Genomic DNA, 12,260 nt, shown 5'->3' on the forward strand with positions numbered 1-12,260 from the left:
CCTCGCCCATCCTGTCCACAGTGGTGCTGACCAGGTAGAGAGTGCTGACGCTGATGGCCCTCACGCTATCGGCCGCCAGGGCCTCACTGTCGGCACCCAGCTTCTGAATCTGGGGGCGGGAGGGCAGGATGCTGTGCACTCTGCTCTGCAGGTCACCAGTCGTGGGCTCTGGCCCTGAGGACACGGCCTGAATGGAAGCATGACAAGCCCTGCCCAACCCCTAAGGAGGGGACCATCCCCGGTCACTGGCAGGACACTCGCCCTCCACTAAAATCGCCCAAGAAAGCCTGCTCCCCGGGCCAAGCTCCAGCATCCAGACTAGAAAAACTGTGAGCATTTCCTGAGAGCTGCTAACCGCATCCTCACAGGTGGTGTTCCGTCCTTGTGGACGCGGTCATTGCCTGAGAAAATGCCATTCCCACCAAGAACACAGACAAGCCCTGCTGCCCCACGGGCCAGTGGTTTCTCTCAGACCCAAGGAGCCAGTGCTCCAGAGCCTGGCTCCCTGGAACCTTCCAGGCAAAAAAGGACTCTATTCTCTAAATTCTGAGTCTTCAATTCATGCTTTGAAATTCTGAAAAGCAAACACTGAAAACCAAGCAAAAGTGGGAAAACTGCAATGACTGTTGGAGACATTTGGCCCCTCTCACCAAGAAATTAAAGATCGAGAAGAAAAAAATAGAGATGTTTAGGGCCTGAATAGCAAGCTTTAGAGCATGCTCTAAAAATATAGATAAAACTTCATACCAAATACACACAATCAACACTGAACGCCTGACTGCCTATTAGGGTTATTAGGCCAAAAAGAAAATCTCAAGAAACACTTAGAAGCAGAAATATACCTGGCCAGATTCAATGCAATAAAATTACAAGCCCACAGTAGCCACAAAAGGTTGATCACCTAGGAAATTATAAACATCCAAGTCACTGGGTTCTCGACATCCAGGCAAAGGCAGCTGGTCCACGTGGGGAGAAGAGTCTTTACAGTGAACGTGCTGCGACAACAGGACACCCACGTGCAAAACACTGAGCCTGAACCCACATCTCACGTTAAACAAAATGACCTCAAGCTGGATCACAGACCTTGTGTAAAACTTCTAGAAGCAAGCATGGGGGAACATCTTTGTGGCTTTGGGTAAAGAAAGGATTTACTAGTTACAACACCAGAAGCAAGAGCTATAAACAAAAGCCCAATGACGTGGACTTCTAAAACATTAGCACTTCTGCTTTTTGAAATACAATGTTAAGAAAATAAATGCCTACGAGGCAACAGATTCGTCAGAAAATATTTACAAACCATAAATCTGATAAGGGACTTGCATCTAAAATATATGAAGAGCACTTCTGTCCTGAAGAAGAAAGGCAACAGCCCAACTCCAAAGCAGGTAAAAGCTGTGAGCAGGCACGCAGACACATGGATGCCAATATCACTGGTCACAGGCACAACGCTAGCCTGTCACAGTGGCTAGAAAATGAGACACACAGCACTGACCTAACCCCGTGTGCCAACAGAGCTGCTGCTGGGGCCACGAGATGGCACAGCTACTTTCAAAAACCACCTGGAAGCTTCTTATGAAATTAAACATCTCAGCACCTCACAGTAGCTGCTTACACAGGGGGACAAACGCATGCCCTGCAGAAACCTGCACCCTCACTTTCACAGATGCTTTATTCACACCTGTTACGTGGCTAGCAGACTAGCACACCCCCAGAGCGCCACTCAGCAGTCAGACGACAAACCACGGGTCCAAGAGACAACACGCAATGATGGAATAGAGGGACGGCGTGCCTTACCTCAGCCTCGGGGGGCAGAGCGCACTGCTGCACGATGTACTCGACCATGGCCTTGCCGCCAGGCTGCTCCAGGTAGCCGTGGTGGGCCATGGCACTGACCACCTGCACCACCGCCCGCTTCACCTGCCCAGAGCAGGGGGCGCAGGAAGGGGCCTCAGAGGAGTGCTGGCCACAGCATGACAGCCCAGCAGGGGCCGGCATCTCACCCCCGCTCTGCCCACACCTCCCGCCTTCCCCCAGCCCAGCACCCCTCTCTGGGACCCTCCCCCTGTCCTGGTCACACCTCTCCTCCCCAGATCCCAGGTCACATGTGTGTCCTGAGTGACCATGGGCTGATGGGTCTGGAGGGACTGAGCCATGTGGCAGCCTGAGGGCCCCTAGGCTGGGTGCTTCTGGCCACCGACACAGCGGGCAGGCACTGGGCCCCTCTGAGGGTGGCACAGGGCACAGGAGCCCTGAAACAGACGCAGCTTTGGTGGTTTGGGCTCCATTCCAGTAGCTTCTGGGACTCTCACAGACAGTCCCCAAGAATGGGGTGCAGGATGAGCACAAAGGCTGGGGCAGCCGCGGGAAGGGGACCCACTGCTGCTGAGCCCAAGCAGGGAGGGCCAGCCTCGCCCTCAGCTCTGGGGTCACCACCAAGCTGTGGATATCCTGCTGGAGTCCAAGCTCCTGTTCCCTGGGGCTTCCACTGTACCAAGTCGTCTAGCCCTGTGACTCGGGTGGGGCATCAGGCCACCCAAAGGGCTGGATGCCTAGATCTGCATGACAGAGGCCTGACAGAGACCCCAGACACAAGGCTGGGGCTTCCCTGGGCAGCCCTCCATGCGAGCCAGCACAGCGCTGCCCACAGCTCCACAGGGCCAGGACGAAGCCTCCGAGTGCCCAGGCCACCCCATGGGCGTCTGTGTGGCTGATGCTCACGTAGGTCTTTTTGGTGTAATAGCTCTTGAGTTCTGGGGGTTCTTCTAGAGAACGATCAAGCCCCAAGGTGGTCTTGAGGATTGCTTCCTAGCTTCACACCTGGTTAACGCATCAGGAGGAAGCTGGGGGCCCAGACATGCAGCTCAGCAGACACCCAGGCCTGCCGAGGCCTGGTGTGCTGAGGTGGCAGCTGCCTGTCAGCGGTGGCCATACCGCCTGTCACTGTGCAAGGCTGCACCAAGCTGCCCGCTGACTCACCTTGTTGTTGGTGTCCAGAAGAGGGAGCTTCATGGAAGAGAGAATGACGGGTTTCTTAACTTCCATCTGAGCAGCTGCAAGAAACCAACAGGGGGCTCAGCCTGCCTGCCGATAGGCAGACGCTGGGCAGCCCTTCCGCCACGATGCGGGCTGAGCCCGTGCTGCAGGGCTCTGGCCTCAGTGTGGCCCTCTGCGTGGGGGGAGGAGAAGGCCACCTAAGCACAGGCCCACTTATCTCTCTCCGAGGGAAAAACGACTTTTTTCAGCAAATGACATTATTTTATCAGATTAAGAAGTGAGGAGGTTAGAAGTTCAGGGCAGCAGAGCTGAGTCAGGGGTCCCAGGTTCAAGTGTGGGGTGAGGGCGCCTCCAAGGTCATCAGAATCTTAGCACCACTCCCTGCTCCCAGCTCCAACCTGAAGGCCTGACGTGGCCACAGCCACTGTTTAGCAACCAAGACTCTCACACACACACACACACACAAATTCAGGTGTGAAAACCATTCAGGCTTATTGCTGATTAAAACTGCTTAAAAGCAAGAAACCTGAACTCTCCTATCCAGTTGTGAGGAAATCTTCAGACACATGGAAACCAGGGACTTTCCACTGAACTGGCCTCCACTCCTCCCAAGGTCCACGTCTAAGAGACAGCGGAGAGAGCTGTGCCCATGGCCAGGCCTCCACAATGAGGGGCCACTGCAGCAGATGGCTGCAGGTGGGGGGCGTCGGCAGGACTCAGCCACCAGCCCCCCATGCCGAGGCGCCATGGCCTGCCGACTACAGCCCCTGCCAAGGGCAAACATCAGAGATGGACAACCTGCTGGCAGGCAGGTGAGCACCACTGCTGCAACCCTTCAAAAAGCAGGGAATTTTGCGAAATAGAAAGTTGGGGAAAGTATTTTAAGAACTCAAAGCAAAATGCTCCTTTTCATGCTGAAGATGGACAAGGTGGGCCTATCCCATCTCCGTTCCACAAGGTACTCACCCGCCGCGTTGATGACGTGCCTCAGAACCTGCAGGGTGCCCACACGGGTCCTCTCATTGCTGGTGTCCAGCTTGGGCAGCAGGAAGGCCAGCAGGCGGTCCGGCGAGCAGCAGGCTACGGGCAAGTGCTCATCAAGACCGTCTTGCTCCCTGCTGGTTGCCTGCATCCCCCAGGCCCAGCGGGGAAGACAGACGCTCAGGGCGGTGAGCACCCTGATGAGACCAAGGGCTCCGCCTGCATACCCAGCACGGTGAAGCAGCGCAGCACCTCCTTCTGGTTGCTCATCACCAGCGGGCTGGACGACTCCACGGGCACACAGATCTGTCCAGGACAAAAGACAGTCAGCGGCTGGGGGTGCTGGAGGGGTGTCTCAAGCTGCCAGAGCTGCAGGTCCTCAGGCGTGCTCACCTGGGTGAGGAACCCCTGCCTGCGCCAAGACACGCTCTCAGGCCCTGCGGTTGGGGCGGGGACGCAGGACACACAGCTGGCCCTCCTCCTGCACCCCACCCCACCCACCAGCAGCCAGGAGAACAAACTCCCCAGACACACTTCCTGATGAGGAAGGAGACAGCGGCCCACTTTCTCGGGCAGGACACGCGAGCACAGAAAGCGCTGGAGTCTGTCCATCCAAACCGAGACAGAAAGGGAGCTACCCTGGCAGGGGTGCAGGCAGAGGCTGCAGGCGGCGGCGCCCCTGGGCCCCACTGCACCTCTGTGGGCAACACTCTGGGGCTGAGTTTGGGTGGCGCCCCTGTCCCCACTCAGCCCCCAAGGTCACAACAAAGGACCTGCAGGGCTCTGAGGGGACCCGTGGGAAAGCCCAGCCTCCCAACCAGAAGGGAGACGTGGTACAGGGATCACAGGTGCCACCCCAGCCTGGCCCTGCCAGTTCCCAGGGGACTGGAGCAGGTGGAGCAGGTGCAGGCAGGGCTGCCAGGCTGGCTCCAGGTCCCCAGGGCCCTGCTGCCTGCTCCCGGGGTCACTCAGCGACCCACGGAGCACCTCCCACCAGGGCTGGGGGCCAGCGAGGGAGCAGCTTGGAAGCAGACGCTCTGGCCCGCCCCAGGGAGCCTGCAGAAGATGCATGAGGTGCTCAGAACTCCTCGGTGACTGGAGCACAAACCGCTGCTGAGTCCAGGCGCTAAGGTTTGCAGTGATTGATTAAAAGGCGATAGATCAGAGAGATAACTAGTGACGAGGGCAGTCACCTGGAAAAAAGATAAAACTAGCTTTTCACTCTTCCTCTAAAATACACTCTAGACAATTAAAAAGTATAGGGGAAATGAGAGAACCTAAAAACTCACTGCAGAATTGGAAAACCTTTTTAAGTACAGCAAAACCTGGAGTGTATAAAGAAAGATAAGTGATGGCTTTAAAAAATTAAATAATGTTCCATGGCAAAAAAATATCATAAGCAGAGCCACAGATAACAATAAAGCAGAAACAAATATCTACATACATGACACAAGACTATAAATAACTGCTACAGACCAATATGGAAAAAAAACACCCTAAAATCAACAGAAAAACAAAAGACATGAATGGAAAGCACTAAGAAAAGGAAATATCACACTTTTCTAGCTTCTCAGCTTTTCCACAAATATTCTCCTTTTAAACCTCCCCCCGCCCCCCACAGATTACAGTTTTTAGTTTCAGGCCATCACTTTGTATTAAGTAAATAATACTCCATCTCTCATTTTTTCCTCACTTTTTTCCAAGTTGTAAACTTTTTCTCCACAGAGATCTTAGGCATTCTTCGCTAGGTTAATTCCCTGATACTTTACAATTAAGTTTCTGTTGCTACTGTAAACACCTTTTTTTTTTTTTTTTGGTACTTTATAGCTGGTCACCACTGATGGGGGAAAATACTCTTGATTTTTACAGGTTGGTCTTGTAACTGGCAGCCTTGCTGAACAGAGTTCTAGGACTTGTAAATAGATTCAGTTCTTGTACGAATGAACTTCTAGATGAGTGCATCAACCATCCAAAACAAATATCTGCTGGGAGCAGACATGGCGGGGGCCAGAACAAGGCAACCCTGCCCTCAGGGCTGTGCCGCCTCACTGAGCATGGGGAGCAGCGGCCCGCCAGGATGAAGGGTGGGCAGGCGGCCAGGCGAAGGCAAACCACAGGTCTGTCCGGGGTCCTTCTCTTCTGCTTCTCTCCTCCAGGATTCACCCCAGGCCCTGCTGACACGCGACTGGGGCCCCTTCCTGCTCTGGACGGTAAGGGAAGGTGGTCGCTCCTATCTACTGTGATGCAAACTGTATCCATCACATGTATGATGCATGCTGATGGACCAGGTATTTAAAATTTGCCAAGTAAGAGAAGTTCCTTTCCCATCCTGGTTGCTAAGAGTTTCAGTGACAAATAGGTGCTGAACTTCTTCAAAAGTTTTTTCTGCATCGCTGAGATCAGAGAGAACCTTCCCACAGCCCCTCCCGCTGGGGCCCATGTGCGGTGAGTACGAGGTGGGCAGCCAACTCTCCTCCGCACAGACCCTCATGCCAGCTCACCCGCGGGTGCCCAGACTTCTCTGTGTGGTCCTGACTTGGAGTCAAGACCAGTCCCATAGAACCTGTCAGGCAGCTCCAGATACTTTTCTCATTTCCAAGCCCACCTGTGTGAGGTGGAAATGGGCTATCCCTCAAAAGTCTGGAAGAGGCAACCTGAACACCACTGGGTCCCGGGTTTGCTGTCAGAAAGGAAGGGCCTGGAATGTGGTCTCCATTTCTTTACTGGTTTAGTCAAATTTTCTATTTCTCTTCTACCAATTGTGACATTTTTAAGATTTTTCTAGGCATCTATCCACCTCATAGTTTTTCAGGCTCATTACAGCTGAGAAGCCCCCTGAAGCCTTTTCTCCAGGAAAGCCTTCAGGCCCTCCCCTTGCTGGCCTCAGCTGCTGATGCGGCTCCTTTGCTCCGCCTGAGCCGACCCTCGGGGACCCGCAGGCAGCACAGACACTCCCCCTGCCCTGCTGGCCACCTCCTCCCCTCCTGCCCCTGCATGTAGGGCTGTCTGGTGCCCCACTGCCTGAGTCAGTGTACCCCTAAGGGCTGCACCCAGACGACTCAGGAAGCCTGCAGAGGTCCACCTGGCTGGACCCCCACCCTGAATCTTGCTCCCTGGGCCCCTCAGCAGGCACCCCCATAGAAGGAGCAAGCGCCCAGCCCCAGCCTGCTCATAAGCCTCTCCACCGGCCCACCTGAGCATGCAGAGCGGCAAGGAGAGAGTTGAGGTGGATGTCCAGAGTGCGGCTGCCCACACTCACGGCTGCCTCCAGGATCTGGCCAAGGCTCTGCAGGGAGGAGTGGCCTGTCAGGACCTCCTCGCCCCCAGCCCCGCCCCACCCCACCTGGCTGAGAGCCTCCCAGCAGGACACCACCCTGGGGCTGGAGCAAGGAGGGAGCGGTGCCAGGAAGGGGGCCCTGTGAGGCCAGGGGCCTGGCTCTCCAGCTCTGCCCACGTCCCTTGCTGAGGCCGACACCTGGCCAGGGCCTCAGCCACTGAGGCTCACAGCCACACTGTGCGTACCTTGGACACATGGACGGTCTCGGTGTGCTTCTTGTAGAAGGCAAGAACCCTGGGCAGCAGCTTGGGGAGCTGCTCCTCCAGCTTCTCGCTGGGGAGCAGGTGGCTCATGGGCCCCAGGGCCTCCACCACTGCAAGCCGCAGCTAGAGGGGCAGGGACACGGTCAGTGGTGGGGGACAAAGGCAAGGAGTCCTCCCCTCGGACCTGGAGCAGAGGCTCCTGTGAGGTGGGGGGAGTGGGCCCAGGGAGAGGTCAGAGCGGCCAGGCAGCCTCCTCCCTAATGCGTGGAGGCCCCAAGGTGGGGGTGGGACCTCAGCAAAGCAGCCCAACGCTGTGAGGACCTGCAGGGGAGACCCCACAACACAAGGCTTGGCGTGGGCAGGTGGACACAAATCTCTACCAAGATCTGCGGGATGGCAGAAGGGCCCAGGGGTCTGTGGCAGGACCCCCAGGCTGGGGAGGGAGAGGGCAGGTGCAGCCACCAGTCCCCACCCACAGAGCATACCTTCGCTCCCCCACTCTGTAGCCACTGGTGGAAAAGGATGTCGTAAGCACCAAAGATGTCTGAGGCAAAGGCGTCCTTTCTGACTGTGGGGTCTGGGGCCTGATCCAGGTTGGCCAAGTATTCTAGGATACTCTCACTGAAGCGCTGCAGGGCTGCAGTGACCCCAGTGGTGAGGCGGCAGGCATGGTCACGCTGGCTCTCACCCAACCCCTCTAACATCCCACGCCCGCCTGCGAGACACCCTCCTGAGCACTCCGGCCAGGCTCAGGACTACAGGGTGGGGCAGGGTGAAGGGTCCCCTGACTCTTGTCCTTCCCAGAACCTGAACATGACTTTTCTAGAAATTCAGTCTCTGCAGATACACTAAGACTAGGTCACGGTGGGGTAGGGTGGGGTGGGGTGTGCCCTAACCCACCAGGACCCTGTCCTCGTAAGAAAACAGACAGACATATTGATGACGGAGGTAGACGCTGCAGTGACGCAGCCTCAAGCCCAGATGCCCAGATCGAGAGACACCTCCAGACACCAGGGGAGCCTGGAAGGACTCTGTCCAGAGTCACAGAAGGTGAGCGGCCCTGCCAACAGCCTGCTCTCAGACACTGGGCTTCTAAGCTGTAGAAGACAGCCCCGTTGTCTTAAGCCCCTGATTTGTAGCCCTGTGTCACAGTGGACACCAGTACATGACCAACCTCTCCCAAATGCCACCAAGCCACCACGCCCACCTGCTCTGGTCTGTGGTGCCCACCTCTCCCCTCACAGACACACATACCACATGCTTTCAAGGGCTGCTGTCCAAGATGGCGTAGGACCCCCCAGGGCACATGCAGGAAGACCCGGGTATGTGAGCCTGGGTGCGAGTGTGGTGCTTAAGGTGGGGAGCACCAGCCTGGGGGGGCACGGTGTCCGTGCAAGGGACGGTGCCATGGATGCCCAGGCAGGGAAGCCGGGGGACCCACTTAGGTGTAGACCTGTGAGTGGTCAGCAGGGCCTGGACTGTGGGTCAATGGAGATGATGGGACCACAAAGAGTCAGAGGCCAGGACCTGGCCACGCAGCTCCACTGAGGCCTGGGCAGTGGAGGAGATGAGAACTAGATGGCTGGCAGCATTGTCGGCTCACAGCTGGCCACGAGGCCAGAACCCACCCCCAGGATCTTGACTGACAGGACCACGTGCTCCAGCTCATGACCTCTGACCTGGACCACTTGCAAGACTACTTTCTCAGCTTATGCTTTGCAGCCCAGCCCTACACCTACAGGAAGGCAGCTACGGTCACAAGCACTCAGAGAGCATATAGGACCCCCCTCCCCCGCCGGGGCCCACAGCAGGAGGCCTGCGTCTGGTTGTCCTCCCACTGAAGGTGCCTTGGGGGAGGGGGTCTGCTTAGGTGGGCCCTGGTCCCTGCCTGCCACCCCAACCCCTGCGTCCCCCTACTCTTGCTCCTTGAGTTGCTCAATCAGACTACTGATCAAGCTAACCAGGGCTTCGAGGTACCCTGTGTGGGAAGGGCTTTCAGGATAACAGGACATCAGGTGGCCAGAAGTAGAACCACCCCCCTCCCTGAGTTACTTACCAGGTTTGTACTTTTAATCAAGGACATACTTGCCTCAGGTAAACGAGCCACTCAAGCCCCTCCCCCAGCCTGATTTTCCTTATTCCAGAAGCAAACACCAGGTTTGGGCCTCTCTCTCCACACACATGTACGCAGTGTTCCCCACGTACCCCAGGCCGGGGCCAGCCCGTTCCGTCCACCCCTCCAGACCCCCGTGGCTCTGAGCCCACCACTCCCTCCATGACCAGCTGTGTTCTGACTTAAGGACCATCTGGGGTTTGAGTTCCCTCGTTCTCCAGGCCCAAGTCACTGTGGCAACCTCCACACCTCTTGCCACACATCCTGAGGCTCCTCCAGCCTCACCACATGGGCCACACACTTCCGGATCCTGCCTTCTCAAGGAGCCTCTCTACACCTTCCTGCTCAGCAAGCCTTGGGGCAGGGTGCTGACTCACAGTGGTGCCCTCCTCTGGAGCTTTCTAGCATTCTCCCTCAAGCAGAAGGCAAGCCCTTGGCCTTCTCCTGACCACCTGCCCCGAGGAAGCTTCCCGAAGCAGGCACAGGGAGGGCCTCTCCACCTGTGGCACCTCCCACAGCGACCCCCTCCGCTTTCTCTGTTCCTTCTATCCAGGGTGATTATCCAAGACTGGCTTCATGGCTTCACTTGCTAAGTCTTTTCTTTCTGTTTTCCACATACTTGCATTTTTGGCTCCATTTTCTAGAGGATTTCCTCAACACTTCCACTTCTACCTTCCATTTTCATCATGTTGCTAATTCCCAAAAGCTTTATTGCATTGTCCAAACGTAGCTTCTTCAGAGCAAGGTGCTTCTGTTTTATGAATGCATCTTCTCGTCTCAATGAAATATCAACCAGGTTTCCTCTCCTACCTGTTTTCCCCTCCCTCAACTGTCTGCTTCCCCTAGTCTCCCTTTCTGTCTATTTTGCTGCTGCCTCTCTCATTAGACCTTCCTGGTGGGTGGTGAGCTGTGGTTGCCTGCCAGCGCTGGCAGTGTGTCCAGGCCAGCTGAGCACCTGTTGTCTGGGTCCTGTCCATCCACCTCTGCGGCCCTCCTCCCCGCCCTCCCCCTGCCTGGCCGCAGCATTCTGCGAGCTGGACAAGAACCTCTGAGTGCACACACGCTCCTATTCTGGGCCCCATGGCCCACCTGGGCCACCTTCCTGCACAGTGAACACAATCTGCCCAGAATCGGAGACTGCCTGGAAGAACAAGAGGTCCCAGTCCTCTTGTGGCCCACCCAGGCCACGGATGAGCTGATGTGGACCCTCCTGGCCTGACTGAGGCTGCTCCAGTGGGTAGGACCATGCTTCCCTCAACTGCAGACCTGGAGCGCTGTCCGTGGTGAGGAGCACACACCTCAGCCAGAGGGCGGCTGCAGGCAGTGTCTCCTGGCCCATCCAGCCCTCCACACACGACATGGCAGCCAGGTGAACACTGTAGGCCTGCAGTCTGTGAGGGGCAGGGCCTCCTGCACAGGGCTCTGCAAGTCCTGGAGCTATGCCAGCACTTCCAGCGATGCCAGGGACCAGCCCTCAGCTCCAACATAGGCTCTCCTTCTCCCTCCCGGCTGGAATGAGTGCTGTCCTTGGAGCTCTTTTCCCCCAGCCCCCACAGCTCTCCCCAGTCCCTCCTGTGTCCCCCCAGCTGGGATGTGTACTGTCCTTGGCGTGCTTCGCCCCCCCCCCCCGCCCCCCCAGCTCTGCCTCGGTCCTCTCTGTGTCCTGCCCCTGCACTCTGAGCTCAGCAGTGATTCCCACCCAGCTGCTCAGGGATCCTGTCACAAGTTCCCTTTTCAGCAGAAACCAGGTCAAAGAGGGTTTCAGTCCAACAGCCTGCTATCACCCACATGTGGGAGGGGCCCTCAAGAGGAAGGCGTGGAATAGAGAGAATGGGAATGCCGCAGCTCTGAGGGGCTAGAGCTCTTCCTAGAGTCCCTGAGAGCTGAGGAACCTGAACCCAAAGCCACCATGAACAGGAGGGCTGCAGCCCAAAGCTCTAGGCCCCAGATAGGAAAGTCCCCTGGTGTGCACAGAACAGGCAGCTTCACTGGGACTCCTCTGCAAACACCAACTCTCTGCTTGGCTACCAGCCTCCCAACCCCTGTCTCGATGTGGCCACAGCCTAACCACGTCCCTCTAGCCTGGCCATGGGGGTGGAAGCCCAGGACCTCTAACAGCCTGGGCTGGGGATTAAAAAGGGTCCTTAGGGCTTCCCTGGTGCTCCAGTGGTTAAGAATCCGTGTTCCAATGCAGGGGACTTGGGTTTGATCCCTGGTCCAGGAAGATCCCACATGCCTCGGGGTAACTAAGCCCGTGCGCCACAACTACTGAAGCTGGGGTACCTCGAGCCCATGTTCGACAAGAGAAGCCACCGTAACAAAGAGTAGCCCCTACTCTGCACAACTAGAGAAAGCCCTAGCCAGCAACAAAGACCCAGCAAAACCAAAAATGTGTGCATGCATGCTAAGTTGCTCAGTCATGTCTGACTTTTTGTGACCCTATGGACTGTAGCCCACCAGGCTCCTCTGGCCATGAGATTCTCCAGGCAAGAATGCTGGAGTAGGTTGCCGTACCCTCCTCCAGGGGATTTTCTCAACCCAGGGATCAAACCCACAGTGACAGGTGGGTTCTTTACCACTAGTGCCACCTAGGAAGCCCACAACCAAAAATAAACTATTTTAAAAAGAGGAT

General features: G+C 56.5%; 1 protein-coding gene across 18 annotated transcripts in view; it reads right to left on the reverse strand.

Annotated features, from left to right (window-relative positions):
- Positions 1-12,260, reverse strand: part of MROH1 (maestro heat like repeat family member 1) — a 59,260-nt gene that overhangs the window by 19,715 nt on the left and 27,285 nt on the right. For 12 of the 18 annotated variants that reach the window (XM_027560383.1, XM_027560382.1, XM_027560380.1 and 9 more), the window contains 8 exons: positions 8,001-8,152; positions 7,498-7,638; positions 7,169-7,261; positions 4,203-4,281; positions 3,961-4,074; positions 2,977-3,050; positions 1,795-1,917; positions 2-187 (listed from right to left, as the gene is read on the reverse strand). In XM_027560383.1, the coding sequence (XP_027416184.1) occupies positions 2-187; positions 1,795-1,917; positions 2,977-3,050; positions 3,961-4,074; positions 4,203-4,281; positions 7,169-7,261; positions 7,498-7,638; positions 8,001-8,152 (962 nt within the window). The other 6 variants (XM_027560379.1, XM_027560391.1, XM_027560388.1 and 3 more) reach the window with 2 other exon arrangements.

This window comes from Bos indicus x Bos taurus, chromosome 14 (genome assembly GCF_003369695.1).
Source record: "Bos indicus x Bos taurus breed Angus x Brahman F1 hybrid chromosome 14, Bos_hybrid_MaternalHap_v2.0, whole genome shotgun sequence".
NCBI classification, from domain to species: domain Eukaryota; kingdom Metazoa; phylum Chordata; class Mammalia; order Artiodactyla; family Bovidae; genus Bos; species Bos indicus x Bos taurus.